Source organism: Psittacula echo (assembly GCF_963264785.1).
Source record: "Psittacula echo genome assembly, chromosome: 13".
NCBI lineage: Eukaryota > Metazoa > Chordata > Aves > Psittaciformes > Psittacidae > Psittacula > Psittacula echo.
Genome location: NC_137749.1, coordinates 10,613,336 through 10,641,306, shown reverse-complemented (window position 1 = coordinate 10,641,306; position 27,971 = coordinate 10,613,336). Strand labels below are relative to the sequence as shown.

The 27,971-nt window shown below is 44.9% G+C and overlaps 2 protein-coding genes across 3 annotated transcripts; both read left to right on the top strand.

Moving 5' to 3' along the window:
* Positions 1–49: 49 nt before the first annotated feature.
* On the top strand, positions 50–12,390 carry ANHX (anomalous homeobox). The gene is made up of 7 exons (XM_080628819.1): positions 50–1,052; positions 1,694–1,818; positions 2,016–2,139; positions 3,427–3,641; positions 4,498–4,799; positions 9,094–9,181; positions 11,017–12,390. The coding sequence occupies exons 1-7, from the start codon at positions 804–806 to the stop codon at positions 11,045–11,047; spliced, it is 1,134 nt and encodes a 377-aa protein (XP_080484945.1). The 5' UTR covers positions 50–803; the 3' UTR covers positions 11,048–12,390.
* An 834-nt stretch (positions 12,391–13,224) lies between these two features.
* On the top strand, positions 13,225–27,593 carry YWHAH (tyrosine 3-monooxygenase/tryptophan 5-monooxygenase activation protein eta). Of its 2 annotated transcripts, XM_080628965.1 has the most exons (4): positions 13,225–13,270; positions 15,602–15,658; positions 17,799–17,865; positions 26,166–27,593. In XM_080628965.1, the coding sequence occupies exons 3-4, from the start codon at positions 17,827–17,829 to the stop codon at positions 26,820–26,822; spliced, it is 696 nt and encodes a 231-aa protein (XP_080485091.1). In that variant the 5' UTR covers positions 13,225–13,270; positions 15,602–15,658; positions 17,799–17,826; the 3' UTR covers positions 26,823–27,593. The 2 variants fall into 2 exon arrangements, with proteins under 2 accessions (XP_080485091.1, XP_080485090.1); XM_080628964.1 differs by lacking the exons at positions 13,225–13,270; positions 15,602–15,658; positions 17,799–17,865 and adding an exon at positions 19,706–20,102.
* Positions 27,594–27,971: the final 378 nt, after the last annotated feature.

The following is a 27,971-nucleotide window of genomic DNA, read 5'->3' as shown; positions in this document are numbered from 1 at the left end:
GCTCTCCTCCGGGCACCGGCGGACAGGGACCGGGACCGGGTGGGCTCTGACGCGGCCGCTGCCTCGGAACGGGCCAGAACGGGACGGGGCTGCCGGGGTGAGCCCGCTCCTCAACCTCGCAGGTATTTAACAGCTTTTCCTCCTTTTGTCCGGCGGGGCTGGAGCGGTCCAGGGGTTGGGAGTGCCCGAGGGGACCCGGCGGGCACGGATATCCTTTCCTCAGGGTGAACAGAACACCAGCTCCGGCGACCATAGGAGTCATGCTTTGCTGTAACTGCCGCCTGACCCTGGCCCGTGCCGTTTTGGACGAAAAACTTCATTAATATCACTTGAGTGTCTCTAGACTTTGTGCTCTGGTAGTTTTTAACCTGTTCCCGTGGTGAGCTGGGTATGGAGGTTTGGGCTCTGAGCGGCGTGGGCAACGCTGGCACTTCTGCAGTACCCGCGGTGTTCCCAGCCACTCACAGACTCAAGCGGGAACGGCTGGGCTCACCCCCGTGCGCAGTTCCTCCTTCAGCCACAGAGGTTTGGGGCGAGTTTGATGTCTTTCTGAGCTCAGTTTTCTCAGCCACAAGCCTGGGGTGGCTTTAGCCTCTCAGGCTGCTTTAGGCCTAGTTGTGAGTGTTTTGAGATCCTCAGAGTGCTTTTAACAGCACAGTGAATTTCTTCCCTTTATTAAAAAAACCCCAACAAAAAAACCCAAGCATACCATGGAAGCTAAAAATGGGAGATAATAGTTTTTATCTAACCACAGCTCACAACTTTGTGCATTGCGTAGCAAAGTCTTCCAACAGGACATAAGGATGAAGCGGTTCATGGCCATGTTAAACAGGAATAAAAACAAGGATCCCCCACCTGCCAAGCTGCTGGATCTAGCAGGACAGCTTTGCCAGGATCTCCAGAGCTCATTTCCCAGTCTGGAGAAGCTGGTTGGGGCCATGATGGGATGCAAGCACAAGATGTATTTTCTCACTAACATCCACGTTGTCCAAGCTTGCGTGTTTGTTCATATCCAGAAAGGGCAGCATGACACAGCCTGCAGACTGCTGGAGGTAGGGATGTGTTCTTTGTTTCTTCGTGGAGACAAAAGCAGTATTAGAGAAACAGCAGTTAGAGCTGTTAGTGCAGAGGTATCCAAACTGCAGGACATGGAGTGTTTCCAGCTGGCATTCAGCAGCGGAAGGTGATAGGTGTGCACTGGTTGACCTGAAATGCAGGATAAAGACTGCTACAGGCAGTTACTATTAATCAGCCAAGGGGCAGAATGTAACTGGGTGATTACGGGGTTGGCTGTAGTTTGCGAAAGCAGGATTTTTATTCTCTAATGTGATGGTTCTTCAAGTTTTTCACAAATTTAGGGCTCAGGATGTAAAAGCCTTGGGGAAGCCAGGTCTAGAGGGCTTCCAGGATGGAAAGATAATGAGGAAGGCTGGATGGTACCACTCAAGGGGAGGAATTCTGGCCTCTAGAGCTGATAATGTAGCCCTTTTCACCAGGGAAAAAGAAGGAATTAGGCAACTCCTTGTGTACATTAGAAGAAATACGGGGAGCCGTACACTTGGATAATGCTACCAGCTTTGTCAGGCTAGTAGGAATCTCTGAGTAAGTTTCTGGCTGTTGAGGGTTTTCTCCTTTACAGGAAGCCTGGCTGACTACCTGGAGAGAGTTTGCTTACATGCTGTTTTGGTTTTAGTATAGCAAGGCAGAACAGAAGGAGAAGCTGGTGCAACTTTGGCATGAGATTCACTACCGGAGGGTAATGGAGCAACACCACACGGATTTTCTGACACCACTGCAGAAGTTCCGTTGCAGGAAGAGGTACCATGGTGTGGGGGAACTGATTTGTTTTTCTTTGCTGTATCTGGCAGATGCAGGGGGTAGAGACGCAGAGGCTGGTTTTGCACCTCAGGATGCTGCTTCTCAGAGCTAGGTGGTTCTTGACATTTTGACCACTTGTGGCAATGTGAATGAGACTTTCGGGGTTATTTCTTAATCCTATTTTCTCCTGTGTACAGGAATCCTCCACCTATTTCCCTTTGTCCTGAAGGTTTGAAGAATCGAAACCATTCAGATGAAGTGCGCCAGCAACTGCACAGGTTTGCTGCAGAGGTGACAACAAATCCAAACAAGAAACAGCGGGTAGGGATATGCTACTTCTAACCAAGTCTCCTTGTCACAGAGAAGCAGAACTCTGTGATCAGGGGTCTAGAACTGATTTCATTCTAAATCCTTGTTTTCTAAAGCCCCAGTGGGCCTGGGGTTCCCCAGACTTGATCTTTTCCTGAAGATTTCCTTAAAAGAATCATCAGGTTCATGCTAAGTAATCTCACTTGCTTTGGGCAAAAAAGATCAGGAGAGAGATATAAACTGAGCTTCTAACAGTTCTAATTTGGTAGTGGTTCAGCATAGGCAGGAAAACAACCATCACTCAGAAGAGCTGTATTAGAGTGATAAATAGTTCTGACTTGAGTGAGTTATAGCCTGTATTAAATTGCTTTTTCTTACCAGAATATATTTTATACTGCCTTATCACATTAAATCCACAGAATTTGAAAACGTGATAGGCTGTGTTCATGTCTGCATCTGTCTTCCTTATTTGAACAAGGATAAATCTGTAATGGAAGTGACATGTGAATTAATTCTGTAACCCTTGTTGATTACTACCTCACAAGGTGAAGGCTTCAGATTGTCAAGTCTGTCTCTGTGGTGCTCAATTTTCCAGCACCCTTCTCACATAAGGCAGGATGGCTTGGTGAACAGCTCTGCAGTGTGGAGTTGGTTTATCTCTTACCTTGTTCACAAAGCAGGAACAACTTCCAAATGTTCATTAAAAAAGCCCCCCACAATCTGGTTTGGGAGCATAATGAGGTTGCATAGTTAAGTCCTAAAAGGTCAGGATACAATGATCATTTATGCATTAATTTCCAATATGTTCTTCACTTACGTGATCTCATTCTTTAACAGTTTAATACAGCAGACATTTTTCTGTGAATGTGATGCAGATGTTTATGCTGCTTACAGTTTGTGAAAACTCTGTCATGTGGTACAAGCATTAGTGTTCATCCTATTAGTGTCTTGTACTGATGCAAAGCTGTCATTCTGTGGGAAGAGCACGCTTTGGTCAGGTTTTCCTTTCAAATATAGCAGTAGATGGGGTTGTTTTGGTTGTGTTGGTTATTTTTTAGCAGACAAATTGAGTAGGGGAGCAGGGAGAATGTGTGTATTCCAACAACTCTTTTGAGTTTACACATCAGTCTCCTCAATGGGATCCACTTGTCAGAGCCCTAGTGAACAAATGTCTCTGGGTTTGAAGGCTCTTTTGCTCTGTTGCTTTTGGAACTGGAAAAAAAAAAAAAAAGAAAGCCTGATTATTTGGATGTAGTTTATTCTTTTTCCATTGATCTCTCCTTGCACATGGGTTTGCAGGAGGGGCTGGCTCGGGACATGAACCTGCAGCCAACTCAGGTGTACAACTGGTTTGCAAATTACCGACGGCGTCAAAAATCCGGCCTCCCTCGTATGGAAAAGCAAAACAACTCGTGTCCAGAGAGGGCACTGGCTTATCACACAGTGCAGCAGCAGGACAGAGGATTCTACGCTCCACAGACTGCAGGTTCGTTTCTTGTTAATGGGCTTAGGATGTGATCCAGAAAGCTGAAAACCAATTTTAAATTCCCTCAGGAAAGGAAGGGTATTCGTTCTCCAGAACAGCATCTATATGCTGATGGATCAAGTGGACATGGAAGAACTCTTCTTCAGTGGAGTGCCTCATTGTTTGTCTAGAGGCTGTCACTCATAGAAGAAGCAAACATTGATAAGGCCTGTGCAAGGGCAGGCTAACAGAGATGCCCACCTCAGAAGGGGCACTGAAAGCAAATACCTGCAAGGCAGCAGATCTTAGCGCTCAGATCCTGGGATCAGGGCTGTAGTCCAGTAAAACCCAGTATTGCCATGCCCTGGCACAGCATCTTGACCAAATGTCAGTCAGGGAGTATAAGAGGGTCTTGCTGCATTTGGCAAATTAGACTTGTTTCGTTGCTTTTGGGAGTAACTGTTAGTGTTCCTTCACCTGCCTGGCCTGCACCTTTCAGATGGATCTTATGTAGGCATCGGCTCTGAGCAAATGGAGATAACTCTCATGCCCTGTGACCCAGGGTGGGACCAATCAGCTGCAGATCTGGATAAGCCTCCTGAGGGAACATATTTAAAGATGCTGGAATCCAGGTGATGTATGAAAAAGTCTTTACAGTGACAGTTCAGAGATGAAGCAACCTTTAAAGCTGTTAATGGAACTGACTTTCATGTCAGTTCCCAGGAGACATAACTTAGGAGTCTTGACTCCATATATGGGGAATGGTCCATGCCCAGCATCAGGCAGTCAGAGCATCTAGCAGTTAACTTCTCAGCTATCAAGGGCAGGATTCAAAGGTTTAGCTGGTGGGTGCCCCTCTTTTCAAAACGATATGTTTGGCTAATTTATTTTCTCCACCATTACAGCTTTATGCCAAGCAGCGAGCTGTATGAAGTGAGGACAAACAAGGCTTTCTTGACCAGCCACAGCACTGAACAACCTGCATCTTTTTGCCCTGAGGCTATGCTGGAACCAGGAACCTGCTTTAACCCTGCTGTCCTGCAAGCCAGAGAAGCAGCAAGCAGTGCTGATGCCAGCCCCCAGCTGGGTAACTTTGTCCTGTGCCCCTGTGAGTCCCTTACCTTTCCAGATGAACGGCTGGCCATGTGGCAGGCCCCTTGCAGCACCAGAGGAGTCTCTGGCTCTATGTGGACCCCAAGTATAGAAGGTTAGTAAAACTGCACCCAGATCAATGACCTTGAGAGTTTTCAAGCTTCTCTTCCCTTTGTTGTAAACACTCTTGCTCACTTACCTGGCTTTCCAGTGTCATGACAAATGGGAGCAGGGCTTACTTGAGCTCTGCAGTTCTGCTCCCATAGTATCTGTGAGAAAACCTGTCGGTTTAAGGTGTTGAAACAGACATTCTTACCTACTCTTTTGCCTAAATTGTAACTGCTTCCATAAGATAGTATTTTTCCAGCAAGGTGGATTCCTTGTAGCATTTCCACTGCAAGGGTCCCTTCAGGTGTTTGCTCACCTTGTCAGTTTGCAGGCTTCTGGGTTTTTCTCAAGAGCTTGCGTGAGCAGAGGCTGGGAACTTCTTAACTGTGACATTGTGCACATCTTCAGCAACACATTCTCACTTTCCCCTCTCCTTCCTCTTATTATTTCTCTCTCCCTCTCTGTGTTCTTCCTGTCTGGCCTTGTTCAGCATTCCCACCATCTCTTTTCTTCTGTTTTTAACCATAGCCTTGGCAAGATGTGTAAGTGATGTCCACCTGCTTTTGCCATAGGTCTGCGGAACAAAAAATGCTGTGACTGCCATGCACCCAGCCCTTGTGAATGTAGAGCAAGGAGAGGAGGAATAGATGGGTCAGAGGTTGAGGTCATGTTTTCTGTCACTGTCTTTAATGTGAACATTTATTTCAGCAGGTGTCAGAGCTCCCTTGAGCAGAGTCCCTCAAGGTGGCTGTATTGAGGCCAGTTCAGGAAGAATCATTCAGCAGTCAGATTTAGAGGTTGAAAGCTTCATCCTTAGAGAAGGACAGCTAGGGACCCTGGAGTCTGTTCTTCCCCACAGGTAAAAGGAACGGAAAGCACAGGGCTTCTTACAGGCAGGAGTGACAATGATGCTGTGTGGTTAGCCTTGTCCTCATCCCCCTGTCGAAGAGGGTTATAGAAAGAGTGTGGTGATGCATCTCATTTCAGGGGCTTGGCTCTCCTTGTGTCCATCATGTTTTGCAGATATTTCTACCTGTGCACTGGAAACGGGAAATGCTGTATAAGTGTGTATGTGGCTTATGGTGGTAGCACAAAGGAGATCTGAGACCAGCCTGATCAGAACATAAATGAACCCCTCTCTTTAAAGCAGCTTTAGTTTCTCAGCTGTTTGCCTGTTTTTCTTTTTGGCAGAAAATCATAAGCTGTAGTGATTCAGTGAGAGCTGATTCTGTGGGCTGGGTTGGTAGGGCCCATACTTAATCCTAAAATAGTGTTTGTAGCTTCATAACCTCATGACCAGATTATTCCATAGTGCAGGCTTTCCAAACTGGAAGACAGAAAGACAGGCACTATTCTGTCTTTCTGTTTTCCACCTGTAATAAATGCTATAGACTGCAGGTTTTCTCTGGGACTTGAGGTAAATTCAGAGAATGCAAACCAGCAGCAAGCTGTGCCATCTTCCATATGTTACACAACCCCCATAATGTTACATAAAAATAAACACTGCCACACAGACATGATGAGGTTTCTTTAGTTTACTGATCTGAAAGGCACAGCAGGAGCAGTAGCTCCATTTCATAACCCTTCTGCCTTGACACTGTCCAGCATTTGTGCTAGCATGATGCTGTCAGTAATATGTCAGAGAGGTAGGCAGAAGCAGTTTTATTCCCTTTACTCACTTTAGAGATGAGGAAGCAGAGGCACAGAGAAGTTTTGTCAAGCAACCAGGGAAGGCAGTGATTCACTGGAGATAAAGATCAGTGGGGTTTTGCCTCCCAGTTCCCTGCTGAAATAATTTCTGCCTTTTACTTCTGTTTCCCAGTTGGCTTGGTGTTCATGTTCGTGTCAGGCTCCTCACTCTGAACTGACAATCCAGGTCAGGGCATTGTAAACCCACCTCAGTAGGTGTTCTAGGATTTGCAGTTTCAAACAGTGGCTGCAGATCATAGAGGACCAGTGAGGCTTGCTGGCACTGTTCTGGATTTAAAATTGCATGTTCTGACTCCAGAGTGAGCTCATGTTTATTTTTAAAATATGTTCCACCAGCAGAAGAGATCTATGGTGAATGTCTCCTTGTTGGGTTAGGTCAGTTGTGCCAGGAGCCTACACACCCTTTATCGTATTCCTGTCAGGGGCAGGACTTGCTGCTTTGTTGACACCTTCTGGTGAGGATATTGTTACTTGAACTCTTACTCGTAAACCCTGTTTAGTGGCCTGGTCCAGCTTGAACCAGAAAGCCTTTAACTCCCCAGAATACCGTGAATGCTAAGGAACATTGATCTCTTTAGAAATGAGTGATGCCTAGGCTGCAGTTTCATCTAGGCTCTTTTGCAGTTTCTCTCCAAAGAGCCAGGAGACCTCATGTGGGTAGTCTTAGGTAAGATGAAGGCTCAGTGAATGGCAGTGAATAAAGATCACTTTTGTTATCAGGCAGAGCCCTCTAACAGAGTTACTGATAAGAGAGGAAGTATTGTGTCACCAGAATCCTCTTTAACAATAATGTTGTAAGGAACATCACCCATGTGGGGACTCATGCATGAGTCAACAGCTTAAACTGTAAGGCAAGTGAGTGTTGCTATCCTGGAAAGACAGGGCAGTGAAGTTACCCCTGTTTACAGATAAGAGTAAAGCACAGAAAAGGAAATTATTTAGCCAAGGTCACCCACCGGGGGTGGACTCAGTGTTATGCTCTCCCTGCCTTGCCAATACTTCTGGCTCCCTGCTTCCTAAGTGCAGGGGTAGAGCTACAGGTCAGCACAAGGACCCTTAATCTGCCTGTCTCATTTTCAGAGGTGCTCACCTGGAAAGGACTTGGCCTGAAAGCTCATTAGAACAATTCCTGTTGATTTCTTTCATGGGCTTTTTACTGTTGGTCCTACGCACTTGGGCTGTATCCAAACCTCTTATGGTCTACAGGGCTGTGAGGTGGGAGTGTGAGGGGGAGCCAGGCTGGAAGATGACTGTTTCCATCTGCTCCTGCTGCCTGACAGGAGAGTCTGATCCAGCAAGCGAACTGGAAGTCCCTGTGGGACATCAAACAGATGCTCGCCTTTACAGATAGTGATGTTGTATCCTCTTCACTCCTTGAGTTGGGACAGGTGGAATGTAGTCCAGCTAATGATTCATGCAAAATATAACTCTCTCATGCCTTCCATTTCAAACAGAAAAGCACACTAAACTCTGTGGAGCAAGACAGACTGCATTTATGAGCCAGCATATTGATTTAGAAAATCACTTCTGAGGTGCTTATTGGAGTTTACTGCTTCTGCCTGCATTGTTGGGATTCCAGCTCAGAGTGCTAGGAATCCTCTTGCTGTTAGGCTCTCCCCTCTGGATAACCCAGCCCCCCAACACTGGCAGGCAGCAAGTTCAAAAAGCATAAAAGGAGGCTACTTTTTGGCATGTTGCGTAATTAAATCACAGAACTTGTTGCTAAGGGCATTGTGCATGTCAGTGTAAGTGGGCTGTGAAAAGAGATCAGACAGGTTCTTGGTGAGGGAAGGAGGGAGCAAGGGGTTGAGTCCATTTGTCATTAGTAAATGGCATTGCCAAAATGCAGCCTCCAGCAGAGGAGTCCCAAGAGTGATTGCTGGAACCTGGGGTGCATTCCAAGGAATGGCCACTTGACACTTACCTTGTTTCTTCTGCTTTTTTCCTATGCTCTATTAGTTGGCACCTTTTGGTCTAGGCCTGTATGGCCTTTCATACCCTGGGCTATTCCCGGGAGTGGTGGGGGCAGTGGTGTTGGAATTATAGATTCTTTTGAGCTGGTGATGAAGTGAAAGGACATCCCTTTGTCAAGTACCCTGTGTCTCCCACTTGACCCAGTGTCCACAGACTGTGACCTCTTCTGAGAGGTTGGCAATGCCCCCGGGGGAGGTGTGGATGGGGAAGCCATGTCCCCAGACTGGCAGCCTTGAAGAGCTATTATAGAGTCGTAGCCAATGTTGTGGCTGTGTCTAAAGCTAAATGTTTGTCTGTTTTGACTCTCAAGGTCAGCATTTTAAAAATATGTTTCAGGAGAGAGATGTTTTGGTAGACATCTCCTTGTTTGTGGGGCATTCTGGGGGCAAAAAGAAGGCCATTCCTGTATACTGCTCCTGGTCAGGTTAGTCTTCCCAGTGCAAAATCTCTGTTTTCAGGCTGTAACAGTTTTGAGAAATGGAGCGGTTTTATAGAGAGTTTAATAGAACTTTGTTGAATGAATGGTCTTGCCAGCAGCCCCTCTTGTCCTGCTGCAAAACATAACAGTAGGTGCCAAGTTGAGCATAAATGCATTTGTATATTGTATTTTCTTGTAGTTACTGTCACTCTGTGTTTGGCAAGCCTCAGTGCCCACCTGTGCCTGCACCCTGCATGGAAGAAAGCCAAGCCTTGGGACAAAGCCAGGTGAGAGAACACACCTAATGTTCAGCGAAAGCTGCTTAGACCTGTACGCACTATCTAACTGTAGCTCTCACAAAGGAGATGTGAAATATCGTATTTAGTACCAAAGGTGTTTGATCAAAGCATACCTTTTGGAATCCAGTTCAGAGCAGGAAGAAGAGGTGGTTTTGTTGGTTTTTCCACTTGAATTGCTTATCAGATGCTAATTTTACTAAGTGTGTCATTGAAATGATGGCTAAAGCAGCCTGTACATATCCAAATATCATTTACGTTTTGAGCAATGGAGGGCTCATTTTGAGCAATGGAGGGCTCAACCTAGCTCTGTGGAAAGAAGACAATAGGAAGATAGCTGCTTGAGGGCCCTCTGCTCTGCGGGGTTCTGCAGAATTTGACTCTGCTCTCTCAGGCCTCTTAAAGTCTTTCATGTAATTTCCATTTCTAAGACTGTGGTTGATGAGGAAAAGGGATTTTGCACTGTTCCGAGACGGCTGATAGCAGTGTATGGAGCAGTATATTATAAGACATGATAAATTACTTCCAGGATCTGGATGCAGCCTGCATGCCTTCTCATGGTGATTTTAAGGCAGCAGAGAATAGAAGTTACAAATCTGATGCTTTCAAGGGGATGTGAGCACATCTCTGAATTAAAAGTCTTTAAAATAGGACCGAAGAAAGCCCTATCTAAACTGTACCTGGAGCTATTTTTTGGCCTCACGAGTGTTGGTCTCCCAGTCAGTTAGCATCCATTTCTGTTTCTCTGCATTGTGAGCTGCTTAAAAGGATTTTCAAAAGCAGGGGACCATATCTGCTGGCCTCATTACAGGAAGCGGCTGCAGCTCTGAGGGCAGTAACAAAACCTCTTTTGAGCCTTTGAAAGCATCAATATAAAGATCTGTATCTTGGAGAGTGGCCTTTTTACCAGCCATAATGTGAGCCAGACGAGTAGGAAAGCTTTGGGCATTAATAATGAATGAGCCTTTTCTGAGATTTCCAGAGCATGCAGTCTCTGTAGCTAGTTTTCATCTTGCTACTTTGCATTCCTGCACTGATTTTGCAATGGTATAAAACCATGACACTCAGTGCATTGTAGGTTGGGGAGCAAAACACCCTGTGGTGCCTGCAGATGTTGAAAGGGGACATCTTCGAATCTTTTTAAGTTGAGGAATTCAGAAAAGCAATTTTTATGTGTTTTAATGTGTGCTGCAGGAAAAGGAAGGGCTTGAATAGGTAAGTGATTTTACAGCATTCTACAGACTTCCCAGGCACTCTGTGTCTTGCTGAATCAACTTGCCCTGGCCTTGTTGCAGGAAGATGCAGGTGTTTGGTTCCTATGTCTGAACCACAGGGGTGCAGATGTACTCTTCCTTTTGTCCATGCGTGACTTGCAGTTTGGTTTCATAGGTGATGCATCCCATCAGAGCCAACATAAGGATAAAACAAAAAAAGAAATTTGGATATGTTTCTTTCCCTCTCTGCATGTAGCTCCCTTGTTCAGGTCATCACTCCCTTATTTCATCCTGGTCTTACCCTCTGTCAGTTACTTGCTTTTATAGGAGCCAGTGTCTTGGGCAAATGGAAGGGAATTGCTCTTCTCTGCATTACTGAGAGTTGATTTGTGCACTGATTGTGCTTGTCATTTTTATACCCATATCCTGTACAGATGGATTACCCTATCTGATCTCAGAGGGGAACAGAGACTTTGTTGCTTCATGCATGCAGCCCTCACCACTCACATTCCCTCCCTTCTGCCCAAAGGAGCTTTCCTACCCTGAGCAATGGCATCGCCAGCCTTAAGGATCATGTGTGGTGAAGCTTCGATTCCCTTTTGTGTCTTTCAGGTCCTGGAGGATCCAGTTGGCAACCCGTTAACCAACGACACGTTCTGGGCAGCATGGCTGCTCTTTGAATTCTCAGCCAGTGGACGAATGTGACCTGCTTGCAGTGATGTTCAATGTGATCTGCACTTCCCTAGGAAACACCCCATCCTTTCCTGGGTGTTCCTTTCCCCATACTCTTTTTGGCATGAATGAGGGGTTTGGCATGGAGATGAATAGACAGTGAGGTAGAAGGATGATGAAGGTCTGTTCTAATGGTTGCAACGTTTGGTTTTGTTACAGTTTGGTTAAGAATTTTGCAAAGGATAGACAAAAGGTGCATTGTGGACTGCAGGTTTTGATTAGAGCAGTCTGAAGCTGCACTGCAGATGCTAAAAATATCAAGTTACTGGTTTTGTGGCAGTTAAGTATTTCTACCCATAGCACTGGTGAGATCAGAGTTGTTCATTACATGATGAAGGTAAATGAAGTTCCTGTACTCAGAGTAACATTTAGTTTTATTGCCTGGCAGTGGATATTGGGTGACTTTTTCTCAGGCCTGGAAGATAAAGTATCACCTTAGTGCTGGTAAACTGCTGCTATTTCTCATCCCTGCATCTCGGTGGTACTGCTGGGTGTAACTGCTGGACTGTTCAATGCTCCAGAGTGCCACAGATGACACAAACTGGCAGAATTATCGGTGCTAAAGTCAATGTTCTTGCAGGACTGGGGGAGGGCCTACCAGTGTTGTCAGTGTTTAATGCTACCTGTATCTCAGATTGCCCAGGAAAGAAGAAGGATGAATGGAGGAGGTAGGAGCTGCTGAACCCTCTTGATCCATTGTCAGTCCCCACATCCGATGGACACAAACTGCCAGGGCTGTTGTGTGACCCTCAGGTGGTCTCTGGCACCAGGCAGCTGCCATCGTGTTCAGCCGAGGGCCCTGCAAAGCAGCGTGAGTTGTGCAGGCTCAGGTTTCCTACACATGTAGTAAGTGTGGGGCTAACACTGTGTAGGCTGGAGGCTGCTTACCCAGCGGGGGTGGCTGTTCAACTGCAGCTCTCCCGGGGAGTGCATGCTGCTCTGTTCCTGTTTCCCAGCTCTTTTCCTTACTTAACCCAGCCTCAAGGCACCTGTTACACTGCTTCACTTCACATTGCTCATGGAGCAGGAGCCCTGTTTTCCTTCCTTTCTCTTAGAGGCTACAAAGCAGAATTGTGTGTGAGAGCGTTAGGACATGAAGCAGCACAGCAGACCCTTGATGCAGTTTCATGCTGCAAGTCACTGGGCTCTCTTTGGGCTGTTTTCACTAAGTGTTACGGCTGGGTTTTAAATCTGTAGTGGAAAAAGGGTAATCTTTGCTGGAACTCCAGCCCTGAGCTACACAATGTAGATGCCTCCAGTACCTGTTGTAATAACGTTAGCAAATAAAGGTTTTGAATGACTGTTTCTCCAGGCTGCATTTTTCAAGGTAAGGGTGTGAAGTGGTAATTCCCACACGGTATTTTAATTATGTATTAAAGCACCAGCACCAGCTGCCTGCGGTACACTCGTGTGCTTTGAGATCCCGACGCTGCCTTTACTCTGGTGGCTCACTGGCAGCGCCGTGTTCTTGCTGTGGGAGGGGTTGTGTTCAGACCAGCGGTGCTTGCACGGGTTGTTACGAACACGTTTACGTTTGTTTCCTTCAGCAGTGCGGCCTCGGGTGAACCCAGCCTCCTGCACGGGGAGGAGCGGGGCCGGGTGACCGCGGGGGCCGCTCCCCGCTGCGGATCCACCGCTCGGCTCCCACCGGCGACTCCCGCTTCCAGCCGCCATGGCGGCCTCGCGCCTTCCTCCCCATTGGTCGGCCGCCCCCGCCGCGGCGGTAGCAACAGCGACAAATATACCCTGTCGCCCGCTGATTGGCTGCCGCCTGCCGCCGAGCCATAGCAACAGCGGTGCGGGGGCGCGGCGCCTCAGAGGGCGACCGTTGGCGGCCCGCGCCTCGCCTGAGGGAGCGGCGGGGCTGAGCGGGACAGGGCTCGCCTTGAGCCGCGGAGTCGGCCGTGCCCGCCGCTGCCGAGGGGTACCGCGACCCCTGCTACGCCGTGTGACACCCGTTCACCGGGCGATTGCACCGTGGTGGGCGAGAGTTGCCTCTTCTCTGCGGCCTGTAGCGCAAGGAGAACAAGACACTGCCATGCGCCAAGTGAAGCAGCTTTCACGCAGAAGCAGCAGCCCCCCAGCAAAATTCACACTGGATCTTGATAGATTTTTGTGTGAGATCCCAAAAAAGGTATTTAATTTTTCACCCCTAGCGATGTGACGTATCACTCCAATTACTGTGATTTAGCTGGTCACTGCTATGTAATACATGCGGATTACATTGCCCTGCTGTCAAGGATTGAGGTATTGGAGTAAAGAGGAATTATGTCTCTCTTAAAATGAGATGTATTTTCAGTTTCCTTCAAATACTTAGTGCTGTTCCCTGACAGGGAAGATGATAAAGGTGAGATCAACACAAATTGCATAGAAATTTTAGGTAGCCATCCTTGAAAATTAAACATTATTTTCTTAGAAAACAACTCACACTAGGGAATGCAGGTATTTGGTTTTGGAGAAGACTGACCCTTGTTGTGTGTCTTAACAGTACCTGAAGTCCTAAGCTTTGTGATTTCTTTTTTTCACATTTGTTTTGACCTCTTACTTGAAAAGAAGAGGCTGAATTTACCAGAACTCCTAAGTTAGGAGTGCTAGATAAGTTTTTTTCCCAAACTTAAATCTGAAAAACGCTTTGCACCTAAAGCAGAATTAAAGCTTTTTCTTTTGTACTTAATGAATTTAATTTCTGAATTTGGCACAGTTGTTCTCTGGAGGACAGCTGAATTTTCTAGGTCATTTCCCAGATGAAATAACTAATTTCTTTTCTGGAAATGTATGTTAGGTGATTCAAAGTTTGATATGTGAAATCCAGAAAATTAAACCCAGGGCAACCACTTCCGGAGAAGCTGTGGCTGCCCCATGCCTGGCAGTGCTCAAGGCCAGGTTGGACGGGGCTTGGAGCAGCCTGCTCTAGTGGAAGGGGTCCCTGCCCATGGCAGGGGGTTGGAACTGGGTGAGATTTAAGGTCCTTCCAATCCAAACTGTTAACATGGTTTTTATCACGAGATCTCTTCAAGTGATGTAAAGTCAAGTGTTTGTAGTACAGTATGTTCTGGCCTGCTAGCATCTTTGCTTCATGCCACCTGGATACTGAATCTGCACAAAACACTTCTGAGCACTAATGGTATCTGGACAAGAATTTGTGAGCTGTGTCTACAGATGATGGTGAGTTACAGGTAGCTGAGCAGAATTCAGAGGTAGGCTGCTGCTTGCCCACCTATGAGCTGGAATAGACAGGGATGCATAGCCATGCAGCAGAGAAAGAGAGCAAGTGGACCTCTGCTGAATGCCAGTGATGCTTAGGATTTGGCCTTCTCTGCCTGTGCTGCTGGGTGGAGTTAGCCTATGAAGACAGTGTAGTGGAGTTGTTTATATTGTATTCACATTGGGCTAGCATTTGAATTGTTCAGTTTGTGTCTTACCTTGTTCTTGTTTCCTAAGTGTGATTTGCATCCCCATCATGTTCTGGTTTCCCTATCCTACCATATGTAGCAAGCTCTGGGTGTGTTTATGTTGCTCTTCCTTGAAGCTGTATTTAGAAGCACTCTGAGCACGTGGCTGACCTGCCCTGAGCTGAATGTGCTCTGCCTGCTGTTGTCGAATGACAATGTCCTCCTCAACATCGCATGGCCTATCAAAGGAAGGAGCTTGCCCAAGATAAAAAAAAAACCAAAGTAATTTTTATCTTAAAATGCATATAAGTGTCCAAAGAACAATGCTTATATATGTTAATTGATCACAGAAAAGGGATCCTTGGCTGTCCTGGAGGTGAGCAGGATGCTTTCCCAATAGGCAGGCATCTGAATTTTTCAGCACTGTTGCCTAGAGGCAGCTTTCCTCTTGGCATTTTGACAGACAGCCCTAAGACTGGCATGGTCAGAGGCTGAGCTGTTCTAGCCTATCAGTAGTAAGAAGTGTGTTGTAGAAATGGCTGAACTAATCCAGTACAGCACTAGAGAAGATTAATGGCATGAGAAGCAGTTTCCCTGCTCTAAGTCCCCTTTGTGATTCCGCTGGCTATCACAGAACTAATGGGCACATCTGAGAACCACTCAGGACAAATGTTAGGAGATCCATCTTCAAGGCCAGTATTTTCAGGCAGTCTCCTGTTCTGGATGCTTGGCTCAACTTGCTTGGGGCCTCATTTTCAAAGGAAATAAGCACTTACATAGCAACTCAAGTAGGGCACCCAGAATAAGAGGCCACTTTTGAAACTGTTGGTGGAGGCATTTTGTTTTATCTTTGCACTTCATTAGTCTTATCCCCAAAGTCTTTCATGTTATGTTCTACAGTGAAAGGTCATTGTTTCAGATCAATCATCTTCGGTGGGATTTAACTCAGTTCTAAGCCAAATTAATTCACTTTAGTAAAGTTTGAAGAGCAGTAAAAATTCACTTGTTAAGACAGATCTGGGCTTATTTTTTAAATGTGGCTGCTGATGCTGAGTCCTTAATTGTGTTTGCAGAGCATGAGGCATCTTTGGATTGGTTCTGGAAAAGGTGGACATCTGAATTCTGATCTGGTATGTTTGGGGTTTGTTTTTTTTTTGTTGTTGTTGTTGTTTGGGTTTTTTGGGGGTTTTTTTACATTTTTTTAGCATAGGTTGTGTTTTTTTCCTCTTTCATGTAGAGCTTTTTTCAATATGGTGCAATGGTGACAGCTTCTGATAAACAGGCTTTTTCATGTTTTCCTGTTTATGCTTGTGAATTCTTGTCACTTTACTTTCGTTATATAAAGAATAAATCCACATTTTTCTATCTGGACAGGACTAGCACATGCTGTGGTCTGAGGCAGCTTCTTAAGAGTTAAAGCTGCTTCCAATTAGCTACCGTGTTCTTGACACTTAAAGAACCCCCACAACCGAGCATGCTTCACAGGCTCCTGTGCGTATCCCTGAATCATTCTGGCAAGTAAAATCACTGCCATGATCTTTTATTCTGACATAGTGCTGATTCTTCTCTGGTCTCTGAAATGAGCAAACACTTGAAAATGGCAGATTTTGCCAGAGAGTTCTGAGGATTTATCAACTCAGATCTGCACAGGATTTTGAACATATAAAAGGCTACTGTGTGTGAATGCTGAGTGGTGTTAGGAATACTGCAGTGATTCCAGAGAGGTTTCAGTATACAGACCTAACCTTTCCCAGGAGGGAGCAAGAGCTTCACAAGTTTTGTACTAATCATTGCCCTTTTGTTTTAAAGATCTTCTCGTGTTAGTGAAAAGATAAACAATGTACTTTACCATAACTCACAGCATGAACCCTACTGCTTTTGAGCAGTGCTTGGGCAAAGTAATCTTTCTACCTTCATTCTAGGTTTTTCCTTTGAGTTATGAGAGAGTTTCTGTGAGAATGATTCAAGATTAACATGAAATTGAAATATGACAAATGGCAGAATATTTTCACACACTGTGACAACCTAGAGGGCTCTGTTGCTTGTTAAACTGTGGTATATGGTTTGGCTAGAAATACATCATTGAAATGATAGTCCCTTGTGGCTTAGAAAAGAATCCTCACACTTTCAGCTACACCCACTCCTATCTTGTGCTCTGATCTTGTCATTGGTTACACCTTTCCTCCCTGATATGTACTTACCTCACTTTACTGGAGGATGTGCTGCCAGGGTTCTAACAATAAAAATCATAGGTAGTCCTAAGCCTGTGAAAAAATCTGACCTTACAGTGCTGCCTGGGCGTTCTGCCTCATGTAAGTGCCAGTCACAGTATTTCCAAGATCAGATGCCCACAAACTCTCTGTCTCTGCCATACTCATGTCTCCTTTGCTGTGATGTGGAAGCCAGTTAACCTCCTCCATCAGTTGGTAGTTGTTCCTGTTCTCTCTCTGTTTTCCAGTGTCTTACCCCCAAGACTTTTATCATTTAGCAGTTCTCTAAGTAAAACATTACCTTGCTGCAGAAAAGAGAGGGAAGATCACTTTCTCCAGGGGTAAGGAGGATATTAGTGGCAGGGACTTTGTAGTACCACTGCTTTGGTCTCATGAGTCTCAGGAATAGTGCTGCAAATAATGCATGTTCCCTACTGCTACCAGAACAATCAAAGGAGAGGCTTTCTGCTGTGGGGGAAAGGCTGGGAATGGCTGGGGTGGTTTCTTGGCTGTGTTTCCTCTTCACCAGCATACCTTCTAGCTCTGTCTAGGGGGATGCCATCTGAGAGTGCTTTGGTGTCCCCAGTGCACTGGTGTGGAGCTGAACAGTGAATGGGAATGGCATTTCAGCAGGGAGCTATTTGTGGTACATTGGTGCTGTCCAATAATCAGATATGCCTGTGGAGCAGAGCCACTGCCTTAGGTCATGGTGCAATTTTCAGTACCAGAAATTTCTCCATCTACAAATTTTTGCTGGGTGTGGTCGCTTTGCCAACAGCTCCCAGTCCTGCCTCATGAGAGCAGGATCTCTGAGCTCCTGCCTGGGCTTTGTGGGGCATCACGGAGCTCTGTAACGTCATGCTCGGTGCCTGGCATCTGTCAGGGCAGCCATGGTTAGGTAGTGTCTTGCACCCATTTAGCACTCTATTAAAAGGTATGCCGACATTTCCATTACCTTTCCATTTTTATTTTTAAGATGTGGTATCTCAACTTATAAATATTATAGCAGATTAAACTTCATTGTGTGAGCTCTAATTTGGTTTTATTTGTACCTCTACAGATCCGTGGAGCCATTGTTATGGCTGACGATGCAGAGCATGAGGTGCTGTACACACAGGAGGATAGAGGTACTCTCCCACATACTGTGTGTGTATGAAATGCCGTCTCTTTACTACAGTCAGACTGTAGAAATGCTTCGTACAAGATTGCACTTTTCCTTGCAACTGTGTTTAGCCATGACTCTGATTTTAGAGCAGTGAGGTTGTGTATCACCTTGTGGCTGCAAGGTTAAGAACTTCTGAGATGCTTTAGTCTGAGAAATAGCCGTGAGAGAAGCTCCATTAAAAAACCCTAAAGCATTTAATGAGAATGTTTCTGTGCCGGTGTAGCTACATCCACATATATTTGGCAGATTAATGCAGATTGTCTGGTGAGTGGGTGAATAACTCACAATCTGCTTCCCTTGGGAGTCTGAAACTGCTGTATGAGACTAGAAAGCTTTTGGTAAACCCCAAGAATTTTCAGAACCGCTGGAACACTTTGCAGACTGAGTAATCTCTACTAAGAAGTGATTACTACTGCAAAGTTTCCAAGATGGAGAAGTGTATTGGGTATTTTGGATTGGCCCACCTCTATTCTATGCTATTCTTGCATGACTGTTAGATATATTAAAATCTGTATTTTTATGTTTAAATGCACCTTTTCAAGAACATGCTTCTGCTGCCCATTGATAAAACTTTATCCTCAGGTAAAACCAATGCAAGCTTTGCATTGATAATGATAACAAATTAGGCTGATACATGGGTTCCATTCCGTTAAGCTTTTATTAGTCACTATCTTCTCCTAGGAACAGTGACAGTAAAATCCTGTTGGGAAAGAGGCGGCCTTCAGCTTGCTGATACCTATCTGCAGCCGTGTGCTTAGCAGTGCTGCACAGAGCTGCTTCCTGAACGTGCTGGCATTCAGTTTCTATCTCTCCCCATCATTTTTACCCTTCATGCTTTATTACATAGAGTTACTATTTATTCTTATTTGTCATAATATGTATGTCCTTTAAAACCATCTGCAATATTCATATAATCCCTTCTAAAACTAACGGCTGCATTCATTTTAAATGACATGAGGACTTAACACATAAAAGCCGGCAATGCTAGAGTTAAGGCTAAAAACTTTTGGCTGACACAGTGGACCGTATTTACTGGTTTGCAGCAGTGCAAGAGTGCTGAGGGTGAACAGAGTCGTGTCATGAGTGGGAGCAGCCTTGGGCCCCTGCCTCTGGTGCATACTAACATGCTTGCTTCCCTCTGCTTTGGGGATGAGCACAAAGGTGAGCTTCAATGGACAGGGGTGCTGTGGTCAGCAGCTCCAATGTGCTGTTGGATGGGGAGTGAATCTGTCACTCGTTGCACAGCAACTCCCGTGGTGCAGTGATGTTTCAGCGCTGGCTGTTGGTTGAATAGAAGTTAATCTATGTGTTATTGTAAGAGATGAGTAACGTGGATACTCCTGTTTCTGGAGTCATTTGTGCAATGCCTTCCTTTTGAGATAATTTCTATGCAAGGCTGGTACGCTGTCAATTTATGAAAGAGGAGCCCGCCTGTTACGGATTAAAACACGTAGTAAGATTTAATCGAGTTGCATCTCCTAGGCAAGGTATTAGGATTGCTCCGTGCATGCCACCCCCAGAGCCAGGAGCGTTCCAAAGCGGCTGGGACACGACACGCGTTAATTTCACAGGGATGAGACACGGCCGTGCCACGGCGCGCAGGCAGCCGGTGGCCGAGCCCGTCCCGAGGCGTTTCCCGCCCGTCTCCGCAGTGCCTGCGCCCACCGCCCACCTCCACCTTTGCAGCAGTAGAATGCAGCACTCGCAGCGCGCATGCGCCTCCCCCAGCCGGCGCCCCGGCATGGCTATTTATAGCAAGTGACGTCACCTAGAAATAGAGCGCGGGGGAGCGGCGCCCCCTCCCCTCCCCTGCAGTCCCCTCGGCTCCGCCCCCTCGTTGCCTTCCCAGCGCGCAGGCGCAGGCGGCGGCAGCAGCGCGAGGCTCCGAGCCGGGCGGAGAGGCGGGAGCTGCACACGCCGCGGAGGGCACGCAGCGAGCGCGCGGCGGCTGAGGCGAGCCCGGCGGCCGCTGAGGGAGCGAGAGGCGGCGGCTCCGTGCAGGCTCCCGGCTCGCACTATCCGCGCGTACCGAGGCGCCCATCCCCGCCCCTCCCTTCCTCTCTCTCTGAGGGGCTCATAGTGCCCAGCCCAGCAGCCACCACGGAAGCGGCTATGGGGGACCGAGAGCAGCTGCTGCAGCGAGCCCGCCTGGCCGAGCAGGCGGAGAGATACGACGACATGGCCTCGGCCATGAAGTCGGTGAGTGGGGCTGGTAGCGTGGCGGCTGTGGGTCATACCGGGGGAGGAGTGTGTAGGGTGGGTAGTGGCGGGGGAGGGAGGGGAAGGAAGTCCGGGCTGGTCCGAGGCGGAGTTCGGTCCCTGGGAGGATGCGAGCCGCCAGGTCCCACCCGTCGCCGTGAAGAAAGGAGGGCGGGAGCAAGAGCCGGACCTTCCCGGCGGGACACCTCGCCGCCGTGTGGGGCGGTGCCCGTTACTACTTGCCTCGGGGAGAGATAAGGCAAACAGCAGCCGGTCCAAACTGGACCCAGGTCCCATTTTAAAATGTATCTTCCTCCCGCATTGCCTCCATTCCCTCGTAACGGCTCTGTGCCGCGCTCCCGCGGCCGCTTCTGCCCTGGGGGTGTGGCTGTCCCCATGCCCTCCTCTCGCTTCTCTCGCACCGCCGCCAATCCGGCGCGCAGTGCAGCGGTTTGAATACTGCCCGCCTCTCTGCTCGTCGCGGCAGGAACGCGGTAGATCCTTTCTCCTACCCCTGCTCAAGATGGGGCCGTTCTGGCGCCCGGTTCCCCCTCCCCCGGTGGGGATGTCGGGTTTGACCTTGGGGTGCGTCTTCCCGGCTGAGGCAGCCCAGGACATGCCAGCTGCTGGGGGTGTCTGGGGAAACCGCGCACGGCAAGAGATGCCCCCTCCTTTTCTAGACGATTCTTTTGCCTTGCGATAAAAGGCACGAATAAAGGCCTCACCCTTAAACATCAGCACTCTGACTCAAAAGATAGTGGTTGCATCCGGGTATAAAAGCTACCCAGCACACAGAGAGTGTTTCCCAAGTTTTAACGTTGTCTTTTTGCTGCTTCTTTGTAGGGTAACAAATTGTCAGTGCATTCTGTACCCAGTTGAATACTGACATATGTTTAAGCAATAAGCCACAGTTGCTATTCAGCTCTTTCCATAACCAAGCAATGAAAATTACTTGTACTGATCTGTCTGTACTGATACATAATAAACTTGCAGAATGATCAAACTTACTATGTCTAGTCCCTTTTTTAAAACCAAAGTATGTGTGTAACCTTATCTTTAAGAATAATGTTAATGCCAGTAAATGCTTAGCATTGTCTTTGCTGTATCTCATCACAGTTGGTTTGTTCTTGCTGACCTGTCCTTTGTGAACAGCAAAGGCCCCAAGAGGAATTGTTCCCCTGGAGAGTACACCTGTTTAAAGATGAGATGATCTTAGTTTGGAAGAGCAGTTTCAGACAGAGTTCACATTTTTGTTGTAATAATCAATTTGTTCAGGGGCTGTAATGAATGTCCCATCCCTTAAATGAGGGCAGTAAAAAGACACTTATTTTGCTACTCTTGTTCACTCTTGCTATTGTGTCATTACAAATACTACAACCATCCAGTTTTAAAGCAGCAATGCTTCTGAGTGTATCAGTAGCAAAGGCACTAGACAAATTCTTGATACATATAGTGCAGTAGTAACAGCTCTGTTAATCTCAAATATTTCAATAGCTAGTTCTAAAAGATGGAGCAAAGAAACCACCAAAATCCGCTGCTGCTCTAGAAGACTATTTGTAGCTGTGGATAGTTCAGCAGTATTTTGAAAAATAAAAAGCTATGGTGTATGTATGATGCTCTGAACAGATGTGAAGCAGAGTGCATTTGCTATGTTTCAGGAAATATGCAAATAAAGTACATGTAACTAGTGTGTATGTCCAGTTCTCTTTAAACTGTCCTAATTACTCTGCAGTTTTCACTCATCTTGAATCACAGCATTCTTCTCTGTAGCGCTGCTTCTGCTCTCAGGTTGTATGATGATGAGCTTGAGTCTTGAACATTTATGAAACAATGTGTTATAGATACTTTAAATACAAAAAGTAAAACTGAATTTAAAAGGCAACAATTTTTGGAGTGTTCCTACCCTGTTGCAGGTCTATAATGTAGCATCTGTTGGTTACTTGGCTTTCACAGGTATTCGTTCTAACATGGTGATTTCCAGAACACTCTTCAGTGTCTGCAGTTGATTTTGGCTGAGCATAAGCTCCTATGAAACCTTATTATGTAGCTGGCTGTTCTCAAACAGCTAGTGTTTCCTTCTATGTCAGTGATTGTAAGTAACATACTAAAAGACCTCTTTATCCATATAGAATCATATTTAAGTAATCTTGTACTCCAGAGATGTTAGACTTCAACAGGAAATCAGTGTTCTAACTTGGATATCTATTCTCAATGCAGAATATCTTGATTTGAAGAGTTTATATTTTTAAAAAATATAAAAATCTCTGAAGATAACAGCTGATGGTTTTTAAAGGTGCTGTGTGACAGTAGTGTGTGTTCAGTGGAAACTGAAATGCGAATTTCAGTTTTAGGTATTTATCACCACACTTCTACAGAGTGCAATACAACCACAGCCTGCTAGTTACTCCTAAAACATAAAGTAACAAAAACTATTCTAGCAAAAGGATATTTGCATGACTTTTGAGGCTGCCACCAATGGAAAAAAAAAGTATGACAGGACTGCCAGTTCAGCTGTCAGCATGAAGCTGGAGAAACACTGATTTTTTCAGTCCTATTAGTTTAAAAAAAAAATAAAGCCAGATGCAGCAGCAGTTGCAGCTTAAATAAGGAAAATACTGCTCAATAATACAATTTTTTGTTGCTGTTAAACTTTTTTCTTGGAAGAAGGCTGGTATTTTGGCTTATTATGTGTAGACGGGAGAGGAAAAATGAAATAGATAAAATTATTTTAATAGAGAATAAAATCTTACGTAAATGTGCCTGTATGAAATAGCACTCTTCCAAAGGGTGTGGCATTGTCATTGCATTAAATGCTGCTCCAGGATTCCAGCTGTTTGGAATAACCCTACACGGTAGGTACAGAACTGCTTCTCCACACTGGGAAAGATAATGCGCTTAGTGTAAATATTAAAGGCTCTCACTTGAGAATGCAGCATTGAGTACCTTTTGGTTTAGATCATTCCAGAAGTAGTTAAAACATCTTAGCTGTATGAACCCTTAGTCTTTCAGACAGTGTTAATTCTGATATGTAGTGCTCAGGGCCTCTATTAATTTATATTGCCCTTTTAGTATAGCTGGTAGAGAGTCATTCACACTTTAAAACTGGTAAGATGAACTGAGTTATGAGAGGTATAATTTTAAAATTAATCATATTACTGTGTGAAATAAATTCGAGTCTTAGAAGGATCTAAAGTTTTTTAAGCAAAATAGCATGAGGTTCTAGTTTAATATGTAGGCTTTATCTATGCACATAAGTGGGCTTAAAAGTTTGGAATGTTCCATATTTTCAGTATTGTGTCACAAGTTCTTCACATCAGTGTCTGGTTTTGGGTTAATGAAATATTCATGTGTAGGAGGGAGCAATGAGATGTCTTTAATGTAAAGGATATCCTTCTCTGCTGTGAGATTACTTCCTTATTGTGGTTTTATTCAGCAAATCTAGCTATAAACTTCCAATGCTTGGTATTAAACAGTGAAGCCACAAGATGTAAGAGACTGATCTGCTTTGAATTCATTGGCCTGCTTTATTTGTTCAGAAATTATGGCTGTATAACTTTATATCAGGAAACTTTAAGTAATTAAACCTGACTTTACACTGGCTCAGGTACAATCTTTTTTGCAGCAGCTTGCTAAGAACTGGCTCTAGCTGTGACTCACATGCTCTGGCTGATGAAACACAAGTACAGTCACATACGTTTAGTTGACCTGGGTCAAATTCTGCTAGGTAATCCAACAGTACATCATTGATCTGCTGTCCATTGTGAAACCTTCACTTTGGTGTGTTTTCTGTGTGTAGCTTGGTTTGGTATGGTCTATGTGGGAACACACACATGGAAGTAATTTCTGAGCTGATACAGGACTGCCATGCTCATCAGCATATGTAGTTAGGAATTCCAGGTTGTAATTGTGGTTCCTTTTATATACGCCTATTTTTCTCCCAGTAAACTGTGGAAGAATGGGCATAAAGCAAAGGAGGAGACACCTGAAAGTATTCTAGAAATAAATGATTTGGACTGTATTCTGGTTACAAAAAGCAGACTGTCAGTCTGAATGAAAAGTGCCTGCAGATCGTAGCCTGCGTGTTCGATTGCATCATCTGGCTCAGGACAGAAAATAACCCCAAACTTAGGGTGTGTGAGAGCGGTTTCTTAGCATAAGGAAATTATAGAGTAACACCTGAGTAAGTAAATACTATTTTGAAGTCATACTACAGATGGCTTTTCATCTTTAAGTGCTTCTGGTTTCCCTTAGAGCCGTTATAAAAAAGTGTGTCTACTTCTAACATGTGAAAGACATAACAAGTGTAAATTATAGCAGTCCCAAGATCTTTTCTATTATGGAAAGGCTGTAGGTAGCATTTCAAGTTTTCTTTTTCTGTGCATCTTATCCAAATGTGAAGAGAAACATGTCTGTTCGTGTCTACTTTGCTCATGTATTGGAGACAGATAAACCAGTAGATAGGTCCATAAAGGTCACTTTGAATTTAGGTTCTTGTAGTGTGCACCAGAGAGGTAGATACGATTTTTACCTGTATCTACACAGAGCAACATAAATTTTTAGGTAGGATAGGAATAATTTGCCATGCACTTCAGTTGATGGTAGTTGCTGATTCTCCAAAATAGATAGGTAACTTCTGATACATCTTAAAGCTAGTAGAAATCTCCTAAGGATGTTGAATTAGCTTCTCTGTTAATGTATAGAATAGAATAGAATCATAGAATAATAGTTGGGGTTGGAAAGGACCTTAAGATCATCCAGTTCCAGCCCCCCTGCCATGGGCCGGGACACCTCACACTAAACCATGTCACCCAAGGCTCTGTCCAACCTGGCCTTGAACACCACCAAGGATGGAGCATTCACAACCTCCCTGGGCAACCCATTCCAGTGCCTCACCACCCTCTCAGTAAAGAATTTCTTCCTTAGATCCAATCTAAACTTCCCCTGTTTAAGTTTGAACCCGTTACCCCTTATCCTGTCACTACAGTCCCTGGTGAATAGTCCCTCCCCAGCATCCTTGTAGGCCCCCTTCAGATACTGGAAGGCTGCTATGAGGTCTCCACGCAGCCTTCTCTTCTCCAGGCTGAATAGCCCCAACTTTCTCAGCCTGTATCCATACAGGAGCTGCTCCAGTCCCCTGATCATCCTCGTGTCCCTCCTCTGGACTTGTTCCAACAGTTCCATGTCCTTTTTATGTTGAGGACACCAGAACTGTAAATTCCAAATCTAATAACATGTTGGTAAATTTGCAAAAGCTGAACAACTAAGTGTGACTATAGGTCTAGTAGTTTTTATTCTCTAAATTAGCACGTCAAGTGAAATATGCCTAAACACAGTTTTAGAAGTATTATCTTTCTTCTATCTTAGCTTTTTGTAGTAGGAATCTGGAGTTGATCATGGCTCTTACCGATTTCCTATTTCATTTGTATGCAGTTTTTTTCATGTGCTATCCCTGAAATGTGTCTGCAGCCACCAGTTATTAGAAATGATACCTTTTGTATTACACTGTGTAATTGCTCACTAAGTTGCTGAAAGATACTATGAAACACTAATTCCATTTGTACTATGCAGAGCTTAATCATAGTGACAGCAGCGCTTCCATCTCTGGTGTCAAAAGAAAGCAAGCAGCAGGGAAAAGCAAGAACTCCATCAGTTTCCAGTGTCTGTGCTGTGTTCCAGATTCATAAAACTGGTATTCTAGGTACATTTAAATTCATTACTAAGTGTGTAGTCTACAGAATTATAGCAGACTTGCTAAAAAAACCCTGAGTCTTCCTTCTGTGAATGCTCCATCACACAAGGCTGAATCACTTTTATTCAGTGAACATGATTTGAAGTGGCTTCTAAATACGTGATCTATTACAACAGAACTGTGGGATTTTCACTCTTAAGCCTTGACTGCAGAAATAGCCTTAAACTTTTGTTGAATTGACTCCTTTCTAGAAGGAATTTTGGGATCTAGAAGAAATTTAGAATCCTGTATTTGATGATGGAAGTATTGAAAGAAATTTGCATGCTCTTCTCTAAGACAAACCCTTTAAATTTTATTTTTGTCTGTATTTTCAGGTGACTGAGCTGAATGAGCCTCTCTCAAATGAGGATAGAAACCTGCTGTCTGTAGCCTACAAGAATGTAGTTGGAGCTAGACGATCTTCCTGGCGTGTCATCAGCAGCATAGAGCAGAAGACTATGGCAGATGGGAATGAGAAGAAGCTGGAGAAGGTTAAAGCCTATAGGGAGAAGATAGAAAAGGAGCTGGAAACAGTCTGCAATGATGTTTTGGCTCTCCTAGATAAATACTTGATCAAGAACTGCAATGACTTCCAGTATGAGAGCAAGGTCTTTTACCTGAAAATGAAAGGGGATTACTACCGCTATTTGGCAGAAGTTGCTGCTGGAGAGAAGAAGAACAGTGTTGTGGAAGCCTCAGAAGCTGCCTATAAAGAGGCTTTTGAAATCAGCAAAGAGCACATGCAGCCCACTCACCCAATTAGGCTTGGGCTTGCACTCAATTTCTCGGTCTTCTACTATGAAATCCAGAATGCTCCTGAGCAGGCCTGCCTTTTAGCCAAACAAGCCTTTGATGATGCCATAGCAGAGCTGGACACACTAAATGAGGATTCCTACAAGGACTCCACTCTCATCATGCAGTTGCTTCGAGATAACCTCACTCTCTGGACGAGTGATCAGCAAGATGAAGAAGCAGGAGAGGGCAATAATTAAAAAGCTTTCCTCCAATCCCTCTTTCATCCACTTCGCCATCCCCATCATCACAAATATTTCCTTGCCACAGTCACACTAAATATCTAGTGCTAAGCATATCTGTATTGTACAGCTGTTCAGATCTGCTGTCCACATTGAGAAGCAGTTTCAGAGGAGTCTCCATGGGCATTGAAGGATTGATTGGTTTATTGGCCCTATTATCTTAGTTGCACTTGAGCAGTGCCGAAAGATGCATAGTAAATGAGGCATTTTCAGTTTGCCTGTTGATAGGAAAATATGGGAAAGAAGAATGGAAAGTGATTGAAGATAATTGGATTCCAGTTAATTTTTTTTCCATTTGAAATGAGCTGGCAGTTCTGTTAAGCAGTACATTTTGTGCATGCAAAGTAAATTAGCCACTCCCAATTTTTTTCAGTCAATGAGAACAGTTAAGCTGATGTGAAATGACAGCCCTGTTCATCAGTTTAAAATAAATTGTTTGAAATGTGAGGTTGCAGTAGCAAATTTTTTTTTGCCTCTAACTTATGTGCACAGTTTCTTTCAATGCAGTGCATCTACCTGAGAGTTTTGATACTTGTAACCTTTTGCAGTTGTTTTGAAGAATCATGAATTTATTTTTTGTAAACTCTTTGGCTGTTTAGTTGTCTGTGTATTCTGACAACACTCTGTCAATATTAGCCCATGTTAAGATGGATGACTGAGATGCCAGACTTCTAAATTAAATGTTTTGAAATTAAATGAATAAAATAAAATGCTGCTTTGGGGACGTTATCTCTACATAAGCTGTCCTGTCTTTTGTTCAGAGCAGATACGGAGTTAGTGAACACATCACTAGTGGGTTAAAACATATTTAATCAAAAGTTTAATGAGAAGTTGTGTCATATGCGAAAAATCAAACCAAACAGTATGTTGAAAAGAAGGGGAAAAAAAGCCAACCAGAAAACACCCACAAAACCCCAAATCACCCACAGCCATTTAGAATGTGATACTGCTCACCTGTGCTCAAGTGGAGATTCCAAAGGTGGTACATTCAGTAAATTGCTTGGTAGAGAAACTGTGATGCAGTTCTGCTCAGGAGCTGAAACGCTGTGAAGGGCATTACTTGTCATACCAATGTAGAGACTTGTATTTGCTTCTGTCCTTTAACTT